This window comes from Solenopsis invicta, chromosome 16 (genome assembly GCF_016802725.1).
Source record: "Solenopsis invicta isolate M01_SB chromosome 16, UNIL_Sinv_3.0, whole genome shotgun sequence".
NCBI lineage: Eukaryota > Metazoa > Arthropoda > Insecta > Hymenoptera > Formicidae > Solenopsis > Solenopsis invicta.
The window spans coordinates 7,609,217-7,634,784 of record NC_052679.1 but is presented as its reverse complement, the minus strand read 5'-3'; the positions used below and the strand labels follow the sequence as shown (position 1 = coordinate 7,634,784).

At 32.3% G+C, this 25,568-nt stretch overlaps 2 protein-coding genes across 3 annotated transcripts in view; both read left to right on the top strand.

The window, feature by feature from the left end:
* Positions 1–25,568, top strand: part of LOC113005463 (ABC transporter G family member 20-like) — a 34,874-nt gene that overhangs the window by 7,425 nt on the left and 1,881 nt on the right. The window contains exons 2-14 of one of the 2 annotated variants that reach the window (XM_039458529.1): positions 12,239–12,377; positions 19,277–19,521; positions 20,624–20,801; positions 20,875–20,968; positions 21,125–21,322; positions 21,411–21,514; positions 22,192–22,417; positions 22,755–22,929; positions 23,142–23,257; positions 23,346–23,416; positions 23,487–23,575; positions 23,667–23,840; positions 25,125–25,211. In XM_039458529.1, coding sequence (XP_039314463.1) covers positions 12,277–12,377; positions 19,277–19,521; positions 20,624–20,801; positions 20,875–20,968; positions 21,125–21,322; positions 21,411–21,514; positions 22,192–22,417; positions 22,755–22,929; positions 23,142–23,257; positions 23,346–23,416; positions 23,487–23,575; positions 23,667–23,840; positions 25,125–25,211 — 1,858 coding nt within the window. In that variant the 5' untranslated portion in view covers positions 12,239–12,276. Of the gene's footprint in view, positions 1–12,238; positions 12,378–19,276; positions 19,522–20,623; positions 20,802–20,874; positions 20,969–21,124; positions 21,323–21,410; positions 21,515–22,191; positions 22,418–22,754; positions 22,930–23,141; positions 23,258–23,345; positions 23,417–23,486; positions 23,576–23,666; positions 23,841–25,124; positions 25,212–25,568 lie in introns of those variants that run through there. The other variant, XM_039458530.1, reaches the window with a different exon arrangement.
* Positions 166–1,176, top strand: LOC113005897. Its single transcript, XM_039458533.1, has 2 exons — positions 166–304; positions 604–1,176. The coding sequence occupies exons 1-2, from the start codon at positions 299–301 to the stop codon at positions 943–945; spliced, it is 348 nt and encodes a 115-aa protein (XP_039314467.1). The 5' UTR covers positions 166–298; the 3' UTR covers positions 946–1,176.

Below are 25,568 nucleotides of genomic sequence, written 5' to 3'. Positions count from 1 at the left end.
TATTTTTTTATTACTATACATTCACGTCATACACACAATTGTAGCAATTGTGAAAAATATCCTTTGTAATTGAATAATAATCTAATACAAATATTTTTCATATTTTCTTCACAATATTTAATAAATTTTTAATCTAATTAATTTCTAAAATTATTGCTTTTTATAGAAAAAAAAAACAATACAGCTTTTGCTGCGATTACCTTCTCTCTTTCCGATATATACCGCAGTTGTCGGAAAAGGAAGAGGGTGTAATTAGCGACCATCGTTATGTGAAAGACGAGAAGCATTTTTATGGGAAATGGAGATATGAAAACTTTATTGTAATTTTTACAGTATTAAAGATTTAATTAGTTATTTATAGATTTCGCACCCACATAATTTTTTGACATTTAATAATAATATTTTAATATATTTACTTATTTTTAATATTTTATATAAAAAAAGTTATATATAAAAAAATAAGAAGAGTCCAGCACAGTAAATAGAAATTATTCCCAAATTATATTTTATAGAAATGTTATATAATATTATATAATTATTATTTAATATTATTTGTACAATTTTATATATAATATAATAAATTTTTTTAATTTTGTTTCTTAGACATATGGCGATTTAAACACTAAAATCCAAGAAAGAAGAGAGAAGTTAAATATTTTCAAATTGACATTGCAACCACAAGCTGTCATTATAGGCTCATCAGAAACTGACAAAAGGCGTAGCTTTGTCATTGTTGATACAATACGCTACGAAGTGGAAACACCATTAAAAGCTATAGATATAGCTTTCAAATGTATTCACAGTTTGCATGCTGAATATCCTAAAGAATGTGAACAAGTTTTTCTTTTTCTACAGAAAGGTATCTACGGTATTAATACAAAATATGATAAGAAATTTAGTGCTGTTAGTACTTTGGTTAAGGAATATGAGATTCTTTCCTTATGAAAAACGCGTCTTTTATTACATAAAATGTATTTTATTACATTTGTCATTAGTATAGTTATAAAACGTTTTCATTTTTTTTTCATTTTATTTAAAGAAATTTCTTTAAAATTTTTTCTTAAAGAATGTCCTTTATTTCTTTTACAAGTTTGATTCAAATATTTATGTTTATTTTGAATATTGTAGTTCCAATGAAAAAAGACTGTAATAATACTGTAAATTCTGTAATACAGAAGTCGATTTTTTATTAAAAAATATTTAAATTTTGATTAAAATTGATTACATTAACCAAGTCAACACTTTAATTATTTAGCAAAAAAATCTGAATTTTTTAATTTTAATTTTTTAAAACTGACAAAATGCCTATGTTTTATATGTAAAGAAGAATTTGAAAATATTAAAGTTTAACATATACATTATGAATATAAACATAAAGAAGTAAAAATATATAAATGTGTTGAAAATAATTGTCCGAAAAGAAAATTCGATACTTTTGAATCGTTAAAAAGACATTTAATTTTATATCATAATATTCCGAAATCGCAAAAGTCTATAAATAAAGATAATAACGTTATTGAACAAAATATTAATTATATAGACGATCTTAATCTTGATTTCGAGAATGATAATTTCGTAGAAACTTGTAACTTTGATTCATCAGAATTTAATTGTTTATTGAATCATAATTCTGACCCACAAAATCGTACTATTGATAAAGTTGCTTCTTTTTTTGCGAAACTTCTGTCTAATTATGGTCTTCCTAGAAATCATGTTCAAAATCTTTATCAAGATATTCAAAAACTTTTTTTTAATGATTGCCTTAACACAATCGAAGATTGTCTCAATTCCATTCAAATTTCAAATGATAATGAAATTATAATAAACAAGATTCAATCAATTTATAGAGATTATAAACATTCTTTTGAATTAATGTCAACAGAATATCGTAGAATAAAATATTTTACAAAAAATAAAAATTATGTGGCTCCACAACCATATATAATTTATCAGGGTTGCCACAAATTTTTCATCCTAAAATTCCCTGACTTTTCCCTGATTTCCAGACAAAATTTTATGATTTTTCCTGACTTTCAATAATACATATTTTTTTGTTTTTATCAAAACTAAATTCTATTATTAATCGTTTATTGAAACCCCAATCTGCTATTATAAAGATTCACATATTTGAAAGAAGTCACAAAAATATAAAATTATCATTTATTTTATTCGCTTGTTCATAAGTGACAGAGAACTTTCTTATAACAAGACTATCTTATAATACAAAAGAACAGACAACTTAAAATTTTTGATGTTCTTGGTAAAGCATTTTTAATCACAACAAGTTCACGTTAGCTTTTTAACATAAAAACTAAAATTTTAAATCTTTACAAAAACTTCAATACTACGTAGTAATGTACATTACAAGTTAATATAAAAAATATTGCACAAGACTTTTACTCAAATGTCTTTGATCTTAATAACGCTATTTCATCATCGAGAGCACTTAGCTCATTAGTTTTATCTGTTAAAAGTTTTACCTTCTTAGCCTTCAATTCTGAAATTTTTGTAAACAAAGATCTTTTTTCAACAATTTTTGCATTTTCTTGTTCTTTCTCAGAGCGCTGCTTTTCCAATGCTTTACCATACATATCCCTCGCATTTCGGTAAGATAAAATCATCTTTTTATCTATTGTAAGTTTGGTGAGACCACCAGCAGCTTTAAGACCATCATAAACTTGTCTCTGAGATATTAGAGATCTAGGTAGTTGATTTTCAACAATGCATTCCTTGTTTATTGAAAAACCTCTTTCCACAAATGCTTGACTATGACTCAGAATAAAGATCTTTTTCAAAAAGACATACAAATTCTGGAAATTATCTCGACCCTGAAGCAAGTTTCTCCAAAAATGATCAATTCTATTATTTTCCCTAACAAACTGCTTGCATAAATCAATTACTTCTTTATTATTGCAAAGAACGTTAAATTCTTTCTCAATTTTATCACAAATCTGACTAGTAATCCAGTTTCTTGCGGAAAACAATTCTAGCGCATTAGAAAGCCTATTCTTACTGATACTTAAATTACTAGAAATTAACATAGGATCACAAAAACAAATTGCTTTACAGATACTATATTGCAAAGGAGACTTTTTCAACAAATGTATGCACATTTTGACTAAAAATTCTCTGCATTCAGTCTTGAATAACATCATCTCCTTGTCACTTATTTTCAGTTTTTTTAATTCAGCTCTGACTGCATGACCTAATTTCAAATTTTTTGATGGAATTAAGTTACTTTCTGTTCTTAAATCAATATTATAAATTGCCTTTTGTTTATCTAAAACTTCCTCTTTGACAATAAGAGACATCAAATCATGTAGTATAACGTATAGGTCATTATATAAAAATGGTGACATAGGAGCTTCACATTGATATTCTTTCAGGAAAGGAGTGACTTGGTGAGCAACATAACCAAAAAAAGAAAGTTTAGCAGTTAACAGTTTGTCCTCAAGACATGATTTCATAGTTCCAAAGCTCTTAGATGTAATTTTAATTTTTTCTTTAACTCCATTAATAAAATTCTTTAGATTGGGAATTATTTTAATTGTTGTTTCAATTATTTTCTCATTCTCTAACCAGCGAACAGAACAAAACTTTGCAGAGAGAAGTAATGGTTGTGACTTATTAAACCTCAGATAGTCACTCCTCCTAGAAGGAATATCCTTGAAAACATAATATGCTGATCTGAGAAAGGCAATCACATTCCAGCCAGTAGACTTAGCTGCCTCCTTGTAATTGTTATTGACAATGTGTAATCCACAGGAACCCATATTGATAAAAATTGGACTGTTTTCACCGTAGGTAAATCGAATATCACATTCAAGTTCTTTCAAAAAGGCCCAATTTATATTGGGGCCGTCCATGGATACTTGTAACAAATTTTGTAAATTCAAATCTTTTAGTTCTTCTTTAAAAGCTCTTAATAAATCCTTAGCACGAGCGTGGCCAAAAAAAGCAGAAGAAAAATAGTGTGTTTCTACTTGATTACTATTATTATTCCAGAATCTCAAAGCAATATCCATTTGTTGAGTTTGTGTCATTTTATTTAAGCTTTCATCAAAAGAAACTACAAATGGACCACAGTTACAAACAGCGTCAAGAACTTTTCTATTAAAATAGGGCGCCAGACCAAAAACTATCCCATATGATAGCTTTGTACGAGCTAGACACAAGGAGGATGCTATTCTACTATCTGGGAACATAAGTGGAAACAGAGAGGATTGTTTTCCTGCCGATGAAATAGATGCATGATTTTCGACAGTTGGAGACACCACAAAATTTCAGCTCTAGTAACATCATCTTTAAAGAAATATTTGTCAATGCAACTATTAGCAAGAGAAGTCGTTTCTGAGTGCGAGGCAGTGCCAGCAAGACCCGATATGAATTGCGTCTCTGAATGAGTTGGAACAGACTGTTCATTCGTTTTTTGCTTCAAAACCGAGTTATCAGTATCTACATGTAATGTAGAAGAACAAGAATCTTGAAAAGCCAAAAAATAACATTCTCGTCATATAACAATGTAACAAACATATCTCACTTGATTTATGCTTATTATTTTTATTAGTTTTAATAAAATATTTTTCAAGAATCAAATTGCAAAATATGGCTTTGTACATCACTTCGTAACTTCTTAATTATAAAAAAGATGCTGAAAAGGTTTCGTAGCGAAATATTGTTTCTACAAAACAAAATATTTCAAGGTTATATTCACACCATGAGTAAGAAATATATCATTTTACTTATTATAATATTTTTAAAAGCAAAAATGCAAAATTTAGTTCTTTCGGAGACTTCATAAAACGTCAAAGTTTCATGTCAAAATATTTCTCTCATAAGACAATATACTGGAGTGCAGATATTGTATCTGCATGGCCAATGAGGTGTAAATGTATTCTTGTTGCTCCTGCCAGCTCTTAAAACCTAACTCAATACTTCAAATATCAACTAAATGACGTACAAGACACAATTTCAAAAAACTTGGACACGAAGAGGATAGGCCTACCTTCGCTGTTGTAAAGAAATGCATGTTTGCAGATTTTTTTACATCCAACATTAGCTTGTTATGTTTGGTTCCCGACTTTACGTGACTTTTTAAAGACATTATACCCATATTTTAAAGACATTATACCCATATTACTTAATTGTAGAACCTTTTTACATATAGTACAGTAAGCCTCTGTCTTCACTTTGCCTTTTTGAATCCCAATAAATTCGGGTTTCAGTGTCCACTCGTCACGAAAAACAGTTTTCTTTAATCCACTCATTATTACAATATCTGTGAATAGAAAGCAAGAAATATTACACCAAAAAGAAAATCAAACGACAAGAATAATGACAAGGCTAATGATGTCTCCATATCATTAAAAAAATCTCAGGTCAATCAAATCAGCAACATATCACATAATTTATCATCAAACGATTATCAGTTTACCTTTGATGTGAATTTCCTTTCTTCAAAACAGGAGGGACATGCTCAGAGCTCAATGGCCAAACACTATAATATACGCAATGCACTATCTTTACAACGTAAATAACAGTAGCAGTATGTCCTAACACACGAAAGGCTTACCAGCGAGTAACACGCATGGTAACACGTCCAAATAAAACGAGTCAAAACAAAACATACACGCACACACAAGACAATGGTGCAAGCGCCACAAAGATTACGGCAAATTATAAAGCGAAAAATTATCGGCCGAGCCGTCTTAAAGAACGAAGAATAATGATTTTATCGACTGTCTGTGGCGCCCTGATATAAATGAAACAAGACACCGAGCTGAACAGATGTGAACGCGTATTTTAAACTTCTTTACAGCCATTTTATTTTTCCAGAAATTTTTGTTAAATCCCTGACTTTTCCCTGACTTCCCTGACCATTTTCAAATTCCATGACTTTTCCCTGATTTCCCTGACCATTTTCAAATTCCATGACTTTTCCCTGACTTCCCTGACTTGTGGCAACCCTGATAATTCAACGTGCTACTGAACAGTATGCTAGTGAAATGGGACAATTTATTTCATTAAGGCAAATGTTAGAGCTTTTTTTCAAAATTCCTTATGCTTTAGAGACTATACTTTCGTATACGGATTCTTTAATAAATTGTTCTGATAAAATATATAATTATATACAAACCGATACATGGAAACAGAAATTATCATTGTATAAACCAGATGATATTGTTCTACCTTTAATGTTATATTTTGATGAATTCGAACCAAATAATCCACTTGGTCCAAAATCAAGTAAACTCGGTGTAATTTATGTAACATTACTTTGCCTTCCACCTGAATGTCAGTTTACCTCAGACAATATTTTTCTTACATTAATTTTTGAAAATATAATTAGAAAAATAAATGGTAATAAGAAAACTTTTGCTCCTCTAATTGATGAACTTAATTTTTTAGCGAATAAAGGGATTTCAGTGACACCCTACGATGGAAAAATAAAAACAGTATATTTTACAACTGAATTTTGTACTGGTGACAATTTGGGAATTAATTCAGTCTTTGGTTTTGTAGAAAGTTTTAATGCTCATCATTATTGTAGAATTTGTAAAAATGTAAAACAAAACATGCAGGTGCAATGCAAAGATAATGCATCATACTGGCGCAATCCAGAAAATTACGAACAAGATATAATCAAAAATAATGAAGCATTAACAGGAATAAAAGAAAAAAGCATTTTTAACAATTTAAAAAACTTTCATGTAACTTTAAATTCTGCTCTAGATGCGATGCATGATCTTGCTGAAGGAATTTGTCATTATGATATGTGTTATATAATCAAACATTGCATAGAATGTGACTACTTTACTCTTGATCAATTAAACAGTATGTCTGTATTTGATTATGGACCCATCGATAAATCATCTGAACCTCCTTTTATTATACAAAAGTACGTAGATAAATTAACATTGAAAATGACAGCTACTCAAACATTGTGTTTTGTAAAATATTTTGGCCTTTTAGTCGGTGATTTGGTTCCTGTTGATGATTCATTTTGGTTATTATACAGACGTTTACGAGAAATTCTTCATATTGTTTCGGCAAAAAGTAATCACAAAAATCATTCTAATATTTTACGTGTACTTATTAATGAACACCATAAGTTATATTTACAAATAACGAATGATAATTTGAAACCAAAGTATCACTTACTTATTCATTATCCTGATTTTATGAAACACTCAGGACCTATAAGTCAATTTTCATGTTATAAATTTGAAGCAAAACACAAGTTTTTAAAAAAGTCGACTTCTGTTAATTGTTGTAAAAAAAACATAGTTTTTTCAGTTGCTGTAAAGCATCAGTTACATATGTGTTATAGATTTGAAAGTTCCTCTTCTATTTATCAAACTTTAGAAATTGGGCCTGCAAAAAGATATAATAAATCTGATATAACAGCAATTGTAGCTTTTTTGCCTGATGACATTAAAAATGATTCTAATTTAATAATTCCAAATTGGATTAATTATAAATTTACGTGTTTTCGTGAAAATTTAATTGTTATAATTGACGAAAATGAATCTGGCCCAATATTTGCTTCAATTAGTGCTATAATAATATGTAAAAATATAGTGATACTTCATTGTGAGATTTTAGTTACTATAGGATTTAATGAACATATTCAAGGTTATGAAATAGAAGAAACAAGAGAAAATATAAATATAAATATCGAAGATCTTATTGATCCTCTTCCAACAAGTATTCATAAAAGTTTTTGTAATGAAAAATATGTTTTAATGCGTTATGCTATTTAATGTATGTTATTGCGTTTTATGTACGTACATTATGTTAAAATTTTAATTATAAAATACTTTTCATGTAGCAATAATAATTTATCTAATAATGTTCTTTTTTTTAATTTCCTTATAATTTTATCTAAGATTGTTTGTAATTAAATTGGAAGAAAAAATAAACAAATAATTATATATAAAATGTGTCATTTATATAATGTTTAATTTATACATTTACTTTCATTACTAGAGTAACAAATATATGTATGGATGTATGTGTGTGTATATCTAAGGATAAATTATTAAAAGTACATTAACAATTATACTATTTTATTATATTATTAGATAGAAATAGAAAAAATTTTAATTTTTAATAAACATTTTTTCAGCTCTTATATAAGTTGCTATAAACCAAATTGATTCATTTCACTTTTTGAAATGTTTCCAATTTTAACATCAAATTTATATGTGCTTGATGCTTAATTTTCATATAAATATAATAATTTGTTGGATTTTTGTTTGATGGTGTTATATTTGATGGAGTCAGTTTGACTTCTGAACGGCTCATATACTGCTAAAGCAACTAATCTTTTGCTATAATAAAGATGGTTAATATACCAAATTTCATTTAGTGCAGTAGCAAAGATATGAGCTATTGTAACAAATATACTTTGCTACAGCTATATGGATTGAATTAAGTAGAAAGTTTTCTCTGCTATACCAACAAATCTATCTTGCTATGGTATCCTGTTTTATTTGTTGCAATCATTAATTTCATGCAACTCTAAGATTTGGTTACTGTAACATGGCAGATTGGCTGTCCGTATATTACGGCTGTAGATTTGCTGGGCCAGCACAACTTTTAGCTGTTGCAGCTAATCTTTTTTTTCCGTGTATATATATATATATATATATATATATATATACACGGAAAATATATATATATATATATACAGGGTGATTCAAAATAACCTATTGGTCTCGAAGCTGGCATATTCGTAATCGAATTCTGAGACGATTTTTCCTTTTGCAAAAATTTGTCCGAAGCTTAGTTTTCAAGTTACAATAAGAATTAGTTAGCGTATTACGGGTCAGGTACAAGTGGAAGACAGGGGCGGCGCGACTCACTGTTACACGCGGGTGTTTCCGTGGGGCACCTCCTGCGCTCAAATGACTGACAAAAGTACATGGACAGCACATTCCTATTTAAACTCTCTCTCTCTCTCTCTGTCACTTTAATTATGCTACATTTAACTTGCCAAATTTCGATCTGTCATCCGGCCGTCAAATATCGGGATGACCGTGAAATCTTCAAGTAAGTTTACATTATTATAATAAATGTACGCCCGCAAATAATAAAATTTAATGCAAATTAGATTACTTAAATGTGCACTTGCAAGTTAAAAGTAGAACTTTTAAAACGCACAAAAGGGATAGAAAGGAGAGAGAGAGAGACGGGGGGGGCGGGCTTTGAACAAGTTTAAGCACGTTTACTTACGCACATGGCGATCAGCTTATTGTTTCCACGATGCGACAATTTAATTTAAATTTGTGCTTTATCCAGATCTATCCCTCGAAGTTGTTTCATATTTCACCACATTTACACTATTTACTCTTCATTTGATTGATAAACGCGGAACTACGCGACGAACCGATCGATCGACTTTATTAATTACTATTAATCACTACTGTAATCACTACAATCATTCAATGCGTTAAAATTACGTTACTTGAAGAAACACGTATTTACGTTACGATCACACAACACGTGTTCACTCGACGATATAAAGCAGTCGACTGAATGTTATTGGTTATGTCGTTATAAGAGTGTCGAACGATTGGTTAAAGCCATAAGTCAAAACGCGGTAATTCAAAATGAAAATATTGATTAATACGATTTACATCGATACAATTTATTAGAAAAATGTGGCAAATGCATGTTTATTATTACTTGTTAAAAATTGTAAGTGACTTTATCAAGATAATTATTTAGAATATTTATTATAAAAGAACTTTAAGGATGTAATTCTTGAAATCTCCTTGCAGCAACGGATAATTTGCCCTTTTCAGGGCAATCAAATATTTTATTTTGAGGAATATTTTCACAGTTTTCACAAATATTCAAAAATAAGAAATAAAAAAAGTATTTAGAAAAAATTGATTTTGATAAAATTATTTTTTGAATATTTAGAATGAATAATATTTAATTATCTTGATAAAGTCACTATCATACAATTTTTAACAAATAATGATAAATATGCATTTGCAACATTTTTCTAATAAATTGTATTGATGTAAATTGTATTAACCAATATTTGCATTTTAAATTGCCGCGTTTTGACTTATGGCTTTAACCAATCGTTCGACACTCTTATAACAACATAACCAATAATATCCAGTCGACTGCTTGATATCGTCGAGTGAACACGTGTTGTGTGATCGTAACGTAAACACGTGTTTCTTCGAGTAATTTTAATCGAATAATTGTAGTGATTAGAATAGTAATTAATAAAGTTGATCGATCGGTTCGTCGCGTAGTTCCGCGTTTATCGATCAAGTGCAGAGTAAATAGTAATGTGGTAAAATATGAAACAACTTCGAGGAATAGATCTGGATAAAGGACAAATTTAAATTGAACTGTCGCATCGTGGAAACAATAAGCTGATTGTCGTGTGCGTGAGTGAACGTGCTTAAAGCCTCCTTCTTTCCCGTCTCTATCTCTCTCACTCTCTCTCTCCTTTCTTTCCTTTTTGTGCGTTTTAAAAGTGCTACTTTTAACTTGCAAGTACACATTTAAGTAATCTAATTTGCATTAAATTCTATTATTTGCGGGCGTACATTTATTATAATAATGTAAACTTACTTAAAGATTTCACGGTCATCCCGATATTTGACGGCCGGATGACAGATCGAAATTTGACAAGTTAAATGTAGCATAATTAAAGTGACGGAGAGAGAGAAAGAGAGAGAGAGAGAGAGAGAGAGAGAGAGAGAGAGAAAGTTTAAATAGGAATGTGATGTCCTTTTGTCAGTCATTTGAGCGCAGGAGGTGCTCCACGGAAACACCCGCGTGTAACAGTGAGTCGCGCCGCCCCTGTCTACCACTTGTACCTGACCCGTCATACGCTAACTAATTTTTATTGTAACTTGAGAACTAAGCTCCGGACAAAGTTTTGCAAAAGGAAAAATCGTCTCAGAATTCGATTACGAATATGCCAGCTTCGGGACCAATAGGTTATTTTGAATCACCCTGTATATACATATATATATATATATATATATATATATATATATATATATATATGTCAAAATTGTATGAAATATAAATATATGTATATAAAGATAATGTATCTTAAACAATCGTATATTCAATTAAAATTTAGATTAGATCCATTTTCATTTTTTATTATCTCAAATCTCTTCCAAATTTAAATCAAGAGTTTGTTCCAACACAATTGAATCAGTTTAGAATTATTAGAAACCTGCAAATTACTTTATTTTATTTTGGTACTACACAAGAAAATTTCAAAATGCATCAATTCCCAATTACCATAAAATTATTTGGAAACGTCTAGGAGGAATAAATTTAAAATTTTCAGGTTTGTCCTTTGGTTTTTTCGAAGAAAATATGGTTACCGTAATTATTAACGTCATTGCGTCATCTACATACGTTAATTTCCTTAATTGTCTGTACGCCTATTAATTTATTAATTTATTCTAATCTCTGTACATCTCGTGGAACGCATTTGTTTTCTGTAACTACGCAATGCAGAGTATTGCAGAGTAACAACCTCGATATGTGTTTTTCATTGACAGAACTGGTGCGCACTCAATGGACTTCATGTTTCATTGGAGATATCAATGCGCGCAAAGATCGTGGTTAAATCTAGTGCCAAATTTTTGCACTTTTGTACAAAAATTTTGCATTAATTCCGAAAAACGGTGTCAATTGAATGCAAAATATGACGGCGCATAATTTGAACGAGCAAAATATGCAAGTACTACTCGATTTCCTGATTTTATGCAATAAACTTGCACTGAGTCTGACGTGTCACTTCACACTGAAAAGTCGTAATATTGTGATCTACGATTTTTAATCAAATTATTTACATACGGTAATATACATTAAGTAGAATATAGTAAAATATGGTAATGTATAATAAAAGAGTTGCGCAACAATATTGTAACGATTACAAAACTGTTGAGTCACGAAATAGACTATGGACCTTTACCGCGAAGAACCACGTCCTACATTAAGCGAACCATACATATATTAAGCGAGGAGCAACCGGATGTCGAAATTTCGTGTAGTTATAAAGTGTTACATATAATAATAAGCGCTTAAGGCGTCCAATAACCTTGATAAAATTTCGTAGAATCTTTCGACGAAGTTATGATACTGCACATGAGCTATCGAGTTCTTCTGGTTAAAAATTAACATTAAAAATAAATAGAATGTTAGTAAATCCTTATCTTATAAGTTTTTGTTTTATTTTCAGTTTAGTCACTGATCGAACACTCATCACCATTTCGCAAAATGATGCAAAAAGAGGCAGTGGTCGTAAGGAAAGCCATAATGCATTATGGGAAAAAGCAAGTGCTCAACGGTCTGAATATGACAATTTCTAGGGGTACCATGTAAGAAATTTACATATATGTATACATATAATAATTAATTATCGTATAATAATTCATTATTCAATAATTTATTATATAATAATTTATTATATAATTTATTAATTAGATATATGTACAGGGTTTGTCCCAAAAGTAACGAGCCTCATTTTTTTGCCACGCGACTGTACAGTGCACACCTGCGCGACCGGTTGGAAGTGGTGGGGGGAACTTTAAGCTTGCCAGCGACGCCTGGTTCAGTTGCGTACAATCTCTCGAAGCGGTGGGACATCATTTTTAGTGAACCTCCGCGCAGAGCCTTGTCGTTAGGATAGAGAGAACTTTGAAGCAACGCTATGCGATAAAATTTTGCGTCGAACTCCAAAAGACGGTGAAGGAAACGTTTGATTTGCTCAGTCAGGCCTTCAAGGATGATTGCTTGTCGTACTCGCAGGTCAAAAAGTGGCACAAGTCGTTCAAGGAAGGCCGGGAAGAAGTGGCCGATGAGGCCCGTTCTGAGCGTCCATCAACGAACGACTTGTGCCACTTTTTGACCTGCGAGTACGACAAGCAATCATCCTTGAAGGCCTGAGTGAGCAAATCAAACGTTTCCTTCGCCGTCTTTTGGAGTTTGACGCAAAATGTTATCGTATAGCGTTATTCCAAAGTTTTTTCTATCTTAACCACAACGCACACTGTGACCAAATCGATTTTAGCCGGGCAAAATCGAAAAAAATAAAATAAACCATTTATATCTAATATGTATTTTTCTTATATTCTAAGACATAGATTTATATGAAAATGAAAGATTTTATGAGATATGAAACTATTTCAGAGAAATATGCATGATCAAAGTCAATGTTTGTTACAGCTGTTTATGTAAATAAAATTAATACTTTATGCAGATATCAATTATTTGTTGTTAACGTCAAAGCAATTCACAGCACATTTTTTTCCTATGTTTTACCAAGTAATGAGTCTCAAACAATTCACTTATATCGTTATTACATCAATTTAGAACATTTCAATCTTTAAAATTATTCAACCATGAAATAAAATAAAAAATTATTGACATATCTTGTTATATAAAAAGACTTCCATCGACTTCCGCGCTGAAATTTTTTCTACTTGTACTTAAGACGAAACGGTATGTAAATTTTCAGCAAGCGATTTCCAGCGCTTGTTAAAATACAGCTGATATTGTATTCGTTAACGTGGTCTCGTATAAAATATTGCATTTGTCATGGAATCTTTCATTGTACTGATCTGGCACTAATTATTTATTATTTGTTTGAAATGTGTTATTTCTGACATTGTATTATGATTTTATGCTAAAAATGAGAAAAATGTCATCAGACAAATCATATCACGTCACAATTTAAGACAAAAGGAGTTAAAGGAGTTACTGGATACCAGCCTTCTTTAATTATGATTAACAAAAAATTTTTTCAATATTATCTTTTATCTTAAAATGTATCTTCATTTGTTTTTATATCATTTTTTACGCCTTGAGATAGGAACTTATACCAACTTTCTCTTAAATAAAATGTGATTATGAAAACGTTATACAGATCTCTCTAAAAATTGATACTTTATTTAACGCATTAGTATATAAAGAATATTTTTTCGCACATTATTTCTTTAATGCTAAACATATCGATGGTCTATTTGCAAAACCTTGTGCGTCGTATGTTTTTGGAGAATGCAAAAGTTTTAGTACTTTTTTCCAACCCTAGGCTTGAAAAGAAAGACTAAAACTTTTGCATATTCCAAAAGTATTTACGACGCGACGGACATTTTACAAGAAAACGATTAATATATAAATTGAAGTGCGTCAACTTTTCTAACGCGTGGCTAGCAGTTATTAAAATGGTTACACTAACGCCCACGCACACATGCAACGTGTATGCAACTATTCTTCGCGCGCGACATGGGATCGTGCACATTCGGGCTGTATTAACAATAGTATTAGTTATTAACAGTTGTGATTGTGTTAACAAATATGGTTTCTTTCACACGTCTTCAATTGTACAAAGAGATAGAGAAAAGTAAACCAAGTTCTCCTGTGGATTTTTTAAAGAGTTTCATTTTGAATAAATTAAGTTTTTCAGAATGTTCGGCTGCTGTTGAGAAGGATCTATATAATTGCGTTCATTGCTTTCTCAATAAACTTGCGCAAAAAAAATCTAAATTACGCAAAAGTTCTACTGAGTTTATCAAAAAATCCAAGTCCTGGCTCGACAAAAAATACATCATTCCAGATTCACTTCTTTCTTTCTCTACAAATAAAACTAATACTGAGAGACCTATTGTTTCTAAAAAAAGTGGACGTCCGCTTATTTCCTTCCATGATGCAAGTGAAAGAACAAAAAGACGCAAATGTTCGGAATTATTATCGTCTCATTGTTTAGAAGAAATTACTTTAACAACAGCTATGAGTTTGCGTATTGCGGGCAAGAAGAAGGTGGCTAACTTTGTTTCGGATATTGTGTCTTCTGGTCCATTCCAAAACAACCCGAAAAACGTCAATATTCAAACGATCAAGCATTATCAATGATAATAGAAAGAAAATTTACGACATCACAGTATAATTTGATTTGTTTACAGACTAAAGAAATGGGATGTGATATATATCCCAGCTATAAATGTGTAGTCGAAGCAAAAAAACACTGCTATCCTGACACATTTGAAATTACAGATGATCGTGCGGAAGTTTCTTTGCAATCTCTTCTAAACCAAACTGCTTCTCGTTTAATTCAAACATTTGATCCAATTTTAATTTCGTCGGATACATCGAAACATCTCGAGCTTATCGTAAAGTGGGGCTTTGATGGCTCATCTGGACAGTCACGGTACAAGCAAAACGCGTCTACTGCTCCGAAAATTTCGGATGAGAATTTTTTTGTGACTTGGCTCGTCCCATTGCAGCTTAGATTTCAAAATGAAAACACGTTCATACTGTGGACTAATTCTCGTCCTTCGGTGAAATATTGTCGACCGTTGCGTTTTCAATTTTTAAAAGAAACTACGGCTGTTATCAAATCTGAAGAAAAATATGTGACTTCACAGATAAATCAATTAATTCTACTAAAATTGACAGAGCCCTCCGAAATCACAATCCATTTTAACTTGGTATTAACTATGGCCGACGGAAAAGTATGGAACGCATTGACAGATACTTCTAGTATGATATGCTACATTTGCAAGGCAAAACCGACTAAGCTCAAAAAGTTTGATACATCTACTCATCGTATCAATGAATCTGCGCTTTCGTTTGGAATTTCTCCTCTTCATTGTTTGATCAGATGCTTCGAGTTCCTGCTTCATCTTTCATATAGAATAATTGTGAAAGAATGGCGTATCGTAGGTAAACTTAAAGAATTCCAGAAACAAAAACAATACATTCAAGAACAGCTTCATCAGCGACTGGGATTAATTGTAGACGTCCCGAAGCAAGGATATGGAAACACAAACGACGGCAATAGTGTCCGTAGATTCTTTGAAAATCCAGCATTAATGAGTAAAATAATTGGAGTTGATGAAAATCTTATCTATCGATTATCAATATTATTAAAAGTAATTTCTTTGGGATTGGAAATCGACTCGACGAAATTCGGCAAATATTGCCAAGAAACTGCTGAACTGTATAGAAAACTTTACGATTGGTATCCAATGCCCGTAAATTGCTTGACCATGGTGAAATTATTGTATTAACCGCAATTCTCCCTCTTGGACTTCTTTCTGAAGAAGCTCAAGAGGCGAGAAATAAAGATTGTCGGTATTTCCGAGAACATAACACACGAAAATGCTCCAGACTTGCGACAAATGAAGACTTATTTAAAAGGTTACTGGTTTCATCGGATCCTTATATTACATCTTTAAAAAAAAGATGATTTTCTTCTAAAAAATATAAGCCACTTTCCAAAGATGTCTTAAATCTCTTGAAACCGGATGTTTTTAACCAGGAAGAACCTAATTATAATGAAAGCGATAACGTCAGCGATAATGAAATTTAAGGATGTACGTGTTATATCTCATTATTAAAAATATAAAAATTTTATAGATTGTTCTCTTACTACGTTTGAGTATCTGTGTAAAATGTGAACACAATTTTATTAATTTAAAAGTTATTTAATTTTTTGTTTACTTTGATTTTTATGCAACATTGTAATATAAAATAAATTCTCATGTAAAATAAATTAAATCAAAATTTTCACATATATTAATAATACTCTAATACATAAATATTCATTTAGCTCTATCTACTCGTTACTTAAAAAGTTATTTATTTGAAACTATATAACAAAATATAATCACTTTTGTTTTAAAAATGATCATAAATCAAAATTTTCGTTGTTTCTTTCTTTGCAGCTGGTTTCAGGGCCAAAATTCAGATATTCGTAAAGACGTCTTGAATCTTTTGAAACCCGATGTTCGTAACCAGGAACAACCTAGTTATAATGAAAGCGGCAGCGATAATGAAAGCGGCAGCGATAATGAAAGCGGCAGCGATAATGAAAGCGGCAGCGATAATGTCAGCAATAATGAAATTTAAGGATATATGTGATATTTTGCAAAACATTACCAAAAATATAAAAATTTTATAGACTGTTCTCTTATTACGTTTGAGTATTTATGTAAAATGTGAACACAATACTTTTATTGATTTAAAAGTTATTTAATTTTTTGTTTACTTTTGATTTTTATGCAAAATTGTAATGTAAAATAAATTATCATGTAAAACGAATTAAATCAAAATGTTCACATTCATTAATAATACTCTATTAATAATACTAATGTAAATATTCATTTAGATTTACCTACTCGTCACTTAAAAAATTGTTTATTTAAAAATATACACTACAAAATATACAATAACAAAAAATAATCATTTATGTTGTAACGCTCGTGATTTTCGTGCGGTGCGGTGGGAGTCAGGATACGGTTGCGGATAAGCTCGCCGGATTGGTCGGGTTCGGTATAATAATCGCACTCGGTATTTAGATGACAAAAATACTAGATCTTTATTTGGAAGTGATACTTACAAGTAGCCTCATAGCTTATTGCGTCTAACGCCTCGTGACAAGTGGACCCAGCCTAAGCGGGGACGCGATTGGCTCACGGTGGTCGCGACGACCAATCGCCGCTGAGCGGTCAGAATTGCGAGCGTTGGTAACGATAAGCGCACGGTGACGCGTGGAATAACGAGAACGCTAGGCGAGAGCCAAGATTAAATTACAAGACAAGGATTTTACTAACCGCGAGAGTACGGATGAAACGGTAAAGTGACAAATCATAATTCTAACTTAAAAAGGAGACATAATAAGAACTGACTTACTAGAACTACTAAGAATACAAATAATCCAATTTAAACTTAATCGCGTGGTTTGAAACGGACACGGTGTCCGGGGTGATCGGGGAGCCGCGGAACGCGGGATCGGAGCGACGGCGGCGATTCCGCGCCTCGCCCGAGCCGCCTCGTGCAAAATGAGGCGAAGGTCTCGTCAGGACGCGGATGCCCTGACGAGGCTTTAGGTTACACGAGAATCTTCCCTGAGGGAGAAGACGGATGTAATTGGCCAGGGATACCCAGCCTGCGGACTCGACGAGGATGCTCGTCGGGGACGGTGATTCGCCGAGGATACTCGGCTACGGAGCACGGCGAGGATGCTCGCCGTGATTGGCTGCGGAGCGGTATTCGGTATCGCAGGATTAGCCGAGGATCCTCAGCTAGCCGGGACGACGAGGATTCTCGTCGAGGGGAGTCTGGAGAAGGCGAGTATTCTCGTCCTCTTGGGAGTCGGAGTGCGGTCGAGGATTCTCGACCTGTCGGATTCGGCGGACCGGGAAGATCTGTCTCGGCGTTCCCACTGCCGGCTTATATATCCGAACGCACGGTTGGGCGGACCAATCCGCGCGTTCAGTCGGCTGGCCCGGAGTGGAAACGTTGCCGAACGCCACGGGCGGCGCGCGTGCTGCCGCGTGATCGCGACGGCAGGTTAGCTTGGTGCGCGCACGTGGCGTTCTGCCGGTGTATTGCTCGGGTGGACGGAGCGGAGTGTCAGTGCGCGCGAGGTGGAGGGGCGTTTTGTTACAATGTTTTAAAAATTATTATGAATCAAAATTTTCGTTTTCTTTTTTGCAGCTAATTTCATGGTTAAAATTCAGATATTCGCGATCAAAATTATGTTGATTACGAAAAAGTTGAAAAAGAATAAACCTAAGAAACCTAAGAAACTTTCAAGTTTTTAATTTCGATAACTTTTAGCTTGCATTGTACATTCAAAATATCTTTAAAAACAACAAAATAAAACGAGGAAAAATACAAAATAAATAAAATGCACAAAGAAATAAAAAAATCTAAAAAAATGGGGCCACATATCTTCCAACGTCCCCGTTGTCCTAGCTCTGGGTTATACTAATAGAAAAAATTTTTTCATTTTACACATATTTTTTTACCAAATGTTTCTAAAAATATAATTGAACCATTTTACCGTAAATGTGGTGATAAAATATAAATAATTTGCGATGTTTAGAAGTTTTGGCCGGCTAAAATCGATTTGGTCACAGTGTGCGACGAGGCTCTGCGCGGAGATTTATTAAAAACGACGTCCCACCGCTCCGAGAGCTCATACGCAACTGAACCAGGCGTCGCTGGCAAGCTTAGAGTCCCCCCATCACTTCCAACCGGTCGCGCAGGTGTGCGCTGTACAATCGCGTGGCGATACAAAAAAATGAGGCTCATTACTTTTGGGAAAAACCCTGTATAAAGAAAAACAGGGTATTATAGCGATTATGGATATTACGACTACCCCAATTATCTCTATTATTAGGGCCCGTAATCGAATTCTAACAAATTGTCCACGGAAATATTCAATTTAAAGTAAGATGAGAAATGTAAGCGAAATCTTTCCTTTATCCAGATACGGACTATTGGGGGCCAGCGGATGCGGAAAAACCACTATGTTGTCCTGCATCGTCGGAATTCGATATTTCGACAGCGGAGAGTTATGGGTTTTGGGAGGAACTCCGGGCAACAAGGACTTCGGCATCCCCGGGCCTCGAGTGGGTTACATGCCGCAAGACATCGCTTTGGTTAAAGAGTTCTCTGTGAGCAATGCCTTCTATTACTTCGGCAGGATCAATGGGCTCGATGATAAGGAAATCGGTACAGTACAGATTAGATGAATAGGAAAAGATCATTAGAGCTAGTTTCACAACCTTCGGTTAATTTAATCGGCTGATTTTTCTATAGAAATTGACCAATTGTATTTGTCGTTAAGAAGAATTGACCATAAATAACCAATCACGGTTGATACTTAATCGGTCAGTTAAGTTAATCGGTGAACAGACCCGTAGTAGTTGTTCTCACGTGTACACTGAGAAGTTTCAAATTGATCGCGTATTGTGTCGCGTAAGAATCGACACGCGAATGAGAAAGCCGGAGTCACTTGGGGGGAGGGGGGGAATGCGAAGTACGCAGATTAGAGCGAGAGATGTGTTTTAAAAAGCGATAGCACCATTAGAGAGTGTAAGCAAAAAAGAGATAAAGTGCAAGAGCAACAAAAATCGAGCAAACGAGCTGAGCAGTTGATCGTCAAATCGGGTATGAGCGAGAGATGGAAAAACTTGGTCAAGTGATTGAATTGTGCATAGATTTGGATGAGTAACTAAATCATCTTTAATATCATAGCATTTAAGTCTGGTTTTTAAATGATTGTTTCATCAATTTACAAGGTAACGTTTGTCACTCGGCGAGTGATCTCTGTTATTCTCTGAATATTTATTAATATGAACGAATGAGAGGTCTTATCGAACTAACAAATATTTTGGAGGAATCGCATTCGCCGACTTTCTCTCCTCCGTAAACGAGATAAAAAGAAATGCTTGTAAGATTAACGAGATTTTGGTTTGAAACTTGATTAATTGCCCGTTTCAAAGGTTCTCTTACTGAACGCGTGAAATTGACGAAATGGAACTATTACTCGAATTAGCGAATATTGAACAAAATTTAATAACAATAACAGAATTGAATTAAAGTGTACATTTTAGAATTTTTGGTTACGACTTCGCGATTGACATAGGGTTAAATGGACTGAAGTGGTTATTATTTATCGTGACAAGATAAGTAATAACTTTAGTCTTGAACACAATTTTACAAAATATAAAAAAAAATGTATTTCAAACGGTTCCAGTTTATGCTTCGAATTATTCGTTAACAATATTTCATGAAGTATCAACTCTCAATAACTTTTTCATTTTATTTCCAGAGGCAAAACTGACTTTTTTCTCGAAATTACTTCAATTACCCCCATTGAATCACCTGGTGAAAAACATGAGTGGTGGTGAGCAAAGACGGGTCTCTTTTGCCAGCGCCTTGATACATAATCCTGAACTTCTAATTCTGGATGAACCCACTGTGGGTTTAGATCCAAATTTAAGGAAGGAGTGAGTTTTCTTTTTAAACGCGATAAACAGAAAGAGTGATTAAAAAATATATGAATATACTTTTTTTTCACAGTATTTGGGATTACCTGAAGAAGCTCACGCAGGAAAAAGGTGTTACTGTGCTAATAAGCACACATTATATCCATGAAACTGCAGAGGCTAATAAAGTGAGTCTCAGTTTTACTAATTTACTTAAATTAATCCTGAAAATATTCGTATAAAGAGACTGCAAGAAAACATCCTGAACGTTAAAATAACTTTTTATCCTAATGGCAAAAATTTGGTCGTGTAAATTAAAGTTGTGTAACTTCAATGATCCGCAGATCGGTTTAATGAGACATGGTAAATTGCTGGCGGAATCGGCACCGTGTGATTTGCTGACGCAATTTCATTGCATGTCTTTAGAGGACGTTTTCTTGAAATTGTGCAAAGAACAAAACAAGGCGAATGAAAGGTATCGGCGATTATCGGAGGTCACGAGTAACAACGTGTTGTATCAAGATAGATACAGGCCAACAGAAGTATGAAAATAATATATGCTGTAATCATTTTTTTCTAAATTATGTAAATTTGTATTATTTTATAACAAAAATTAATCAAATTGTTAAGGGAATTTCGGAGTGCAAAACAAATCCGAAACGTCATGTTTCGCGATTAAAGAGGTTGAAAGCACTACTAAGCAAAAACGGCATTCACTTTTTGCGTAATTACCCGTAAGTATTTATTAGTCATTAATTTCTATACAGCAGACACTTTCACAAAATCTCAATTGTTCCAATATTTCAAATTATGCCGTACTTTCCATTTTATGTACCTTATTGAATCATATGTATGAAATATCATATTTTGAAAAAATTCACATTTACATATTAATCGCTACACATTTCATAATAATGATAAATAATATTGATTTAAAGCCGCGAATTGTATACTACAAATTAGATATAAGGCAACAACGAGTATACAATTCTTGAATCTACATGATTTTACACATCACTCTTTAAAGACGTTCTCTGAATAACACTCGTTGTAAAGAATATTACCAAGTGCCTCGGTGGTCGAATTGACTAAAACACCCTTCGCGGATAATTGGGGGGGGGGGGGGCATTCAGGTTCAAACTCCAAAGCAAAGGTGATTTTTTTCACACAAAGAAATGTTCACTTCCTTTGGTGTGGGGCAATTTTATAAATGCAAGTTAGCAGTATTATTTAAATTGATTTTCATTTTAATTATATTTCATTTTCAAGAGTTGTGTTTGAAACCAAAAGTAACGGCGCGCAGTTCGAAATAAACAGGAACATTTGAAATATTATTTCATCCCAAAGATCTTGCTATGACCATCTTGATTTATCTTCTATTTAACTTATTGTAAATAATGTATTCTTCCAGAAGCTTAATCCTCGCAATTTGGATTTCTATATTTCAAGCCATTTTATATGTTATGGCATTTGGTGAGGACCCTAAAGGCATCAATATTGGGATTGTCAACAAAGAAGCTGGCAACTGCGAATTTAACAGCAATTATAGCAAAGTTTGGAATGACGGAAAGACTTGCCATTTCGTTAATCTCAGCTGCAGATTTCTACATAGTTTTGATAATTCCATTGCAAAAAAGGTTACTTAAAGATTAATATAATCGGCATGTATATAATTAAAACAATTTTTTATTTTCTTAGTGTTTCTTTCACGAATTTATCCCTATATAAAACTGAGACGATTGATTTTAATATAAATCACTACAGTGTACAATTCATATTTTTCTGTGCTGAACCAGTACTACTATTCTGTACTAATATACATAATAGGCTAGTACAATAACATTAACTTTTTAATGTTTTTCTAGTACAAGACCTGTACTAAAATGTGAATCTCATTTTTCGGTACAGAATCGCTATCTCGCCAGTATTCAATACTGATTCAATGTATTCTATTCCTACTTGGATTGCTTTCAGGAATATGTTGACTTTTCTGAAGCAAAATTTGATGTGAAAAATAGAAAACTCTACGGTGCAACATATTTTAATCAAAACTTTTCCGAAAGTCTGCAAAAGCGATTGGAAGAGGGTAATTTCGTGAGCGATTCCGTCCTTTATGGTAGTGAAATTCAAGTTTATCTCGATATGAGTGGTACGTTATTTATACATATATGTAGAACACTTATCCATAACAAATTTGTGTGTGTGTGTGTGTGTGTGTGTGTGTGCGCGCGCGCGCGCGCGCGTGTGTACGTGCGTGTGTGTGCGCGCGCGCGCGTGTGTACGTGCGTGTGTGCGTGCATGTAGAAAAAAATCAATTGTATTTAAATTATATTTTTAAATTTTAAATGTTTTTTATTACAGATGGTGTAATTGGGCCTATTATACAAAAAAAGTTACTCGACTGTTTTACGAAGTTTTTTGAAGACGTTATGAGAGATTGTGGATATTCGACAAAATTGGCAAATCTGCCCATTATAGTATATTTTATTATTATTATTTTGTATTATAATTTATATATCTATAGTGTAGATTAAAATAAGAATCTAAAATTCTAATCATTTTTAGTTTGAAGATCCTGTATATGGTAGGAATGATTCCAATTATAAAGATTTCACGATACCGTCATCTATATTATCGTAAGCAAAAATCAGGCCAAGATAATAAATAAAATCAACTACTCTTCTTAAATTACATTCACTTTTGCAGATTCGCCTTCTTTCTGGCTATCGCATTATCTACTAATTTGATAAACTCAGATCGATTGGAAGGTATATGGGATCGAAGCATAGCCCAAGGTAATTTAGTTTCTAATCTAAAATTAGTTTTTCAACTACTTTTTATCTATTTATTTTTTATCGTCATAATGCAAATGTAAATATGTATTAGGTGTCAGGACAGAAGAAATTCTACTATCTCACATTCTTATCCAGAGTTTCATCGTAGTTATTCACACTATTCTATTAATGCTCATATTTTTTGGATGGCGTGTGGATTGTAAGGGATCAATATTCGTCGTAATCCTCCTTGTATTTCTTAACGGCTTTTGCGGATTGATGTGCGGTGAGTACCTTAGCACAGAACATTACAACAACATTGCAGCAATGATGCAATGTTGCAAATTGCAAATGCAATATTGCAGAGATATTGTAGAAACATTCCATACAGCATAGAATGTTCAAACATTACTGAGATATGTTAAATGTTAAAGTGCAAATTGTTTTTAATATTGAATCTATTGATTTTTCTACATTGATTGTTAATATTCTGAATCAACATCTCAGTAACATTGAATTGCAAAATTGCGAATTTTTTAGCAACATTGCGATATAGATTCAATATTGAAAGGGCATCACAGAAACATCTAAATATCCGTTGAATCTATGTCTTACAGACATTGCAATTCAATATTGACAATATTGATTCCACATTTATCAACGTAAAAGGAATTACGTTCTTTTGATTTTGAGGTCCAAGGTTTCTTTCTTGAGCAAAGCACTGTTCAAAATAAATATTATTGATATACAAAATAGGTCCATGGATAAAAAAACCTTATCTACATTTCAATAAACAGACTTTTTTTAATGTTTTAAAAAAAATTTGTTTTCCGTATTTAATTTAATTATTGTATTACATTGACTGTTCTCTACTTATATTCTTATTTAAACAAATAATAAAAAAGTTATTCCAGATGTGATTCAGCATGTGTAAAAATCAGTGATAAACAATAATTTTATATATGAATAATATGCTTTAATTATATATGTTTCTTCTTTTTGATAACATATATTTACCTGATTTATCAGTGATATATATGCATTAACATAAAGTATTCACATATTATCACTAAAAATCAGTTCTCAGAAGTTAAGCAACGTTTGATCCGGTTACAACTTGGATGGGTGACCACTTAGAACTTTTGTGAAAAATTCTCTGAAAAAGGAATTCTTTTTTATAGCAAAAAATGTGTTGTAAAATGTTATAAAAATATTATTTTGCATTGAAATTATATCGTGTACTCATATTAATACTTACATGGATATTTCAAAGAAATTTTTTTATACGTTGAATAGATATTGAATCAATGTCATATATGTTGAATTACAATGTTTATAAAACATTGATTCAAAGGACATTAGACATTGCTGCAATGTCTCATTAATATTGCATGAATATTTCTCAACATTTGCAATCTTGCGATTCAATATTGCTTAGATTTGATACAATATTAGTATGCTGTGTGGAGTAAATGGAGCACTCTACACGTTGCGTAAAGAAAAGCGCGCAGTAGCAGATGTTTAAAACTGCTAGAGATTGTATTAATTATTCATTTTAATGAATCCTTAGGTTTCGTTATCTCTGTTTTGTGCAACAATTATATGATGTCGGGTTTCTGTACGACCGGAAGCTTCGTCCTATTATTAGTGTTAAATGGTAAGTCATCATTTTATCTGTTTTACGAGAACTGCTGTTATATTTCAATTTAGTGTTGCTAAATAGTAATAAATCGTATCGATTATTAAATTTATTATTTTTGAATTTAAATTCATTTATTTCACACGTAGCAATATATCGCATTAAAAATTTAAATTAAACTAGAAAAAGCTCTGAAGAAATAAATCAAGATATGAATTAAGGCTGTGAGAGACAACGCAAGATGTTCATTAGTATAAATTAATATAATTAACATGCAATTATTAATACAGTACAGACGTTTTGTTGCTTATTAATTCACACATGAACAACTTATTAATAATTTAATTTAATTAATAGTTTTTGGAAAATGTTAGT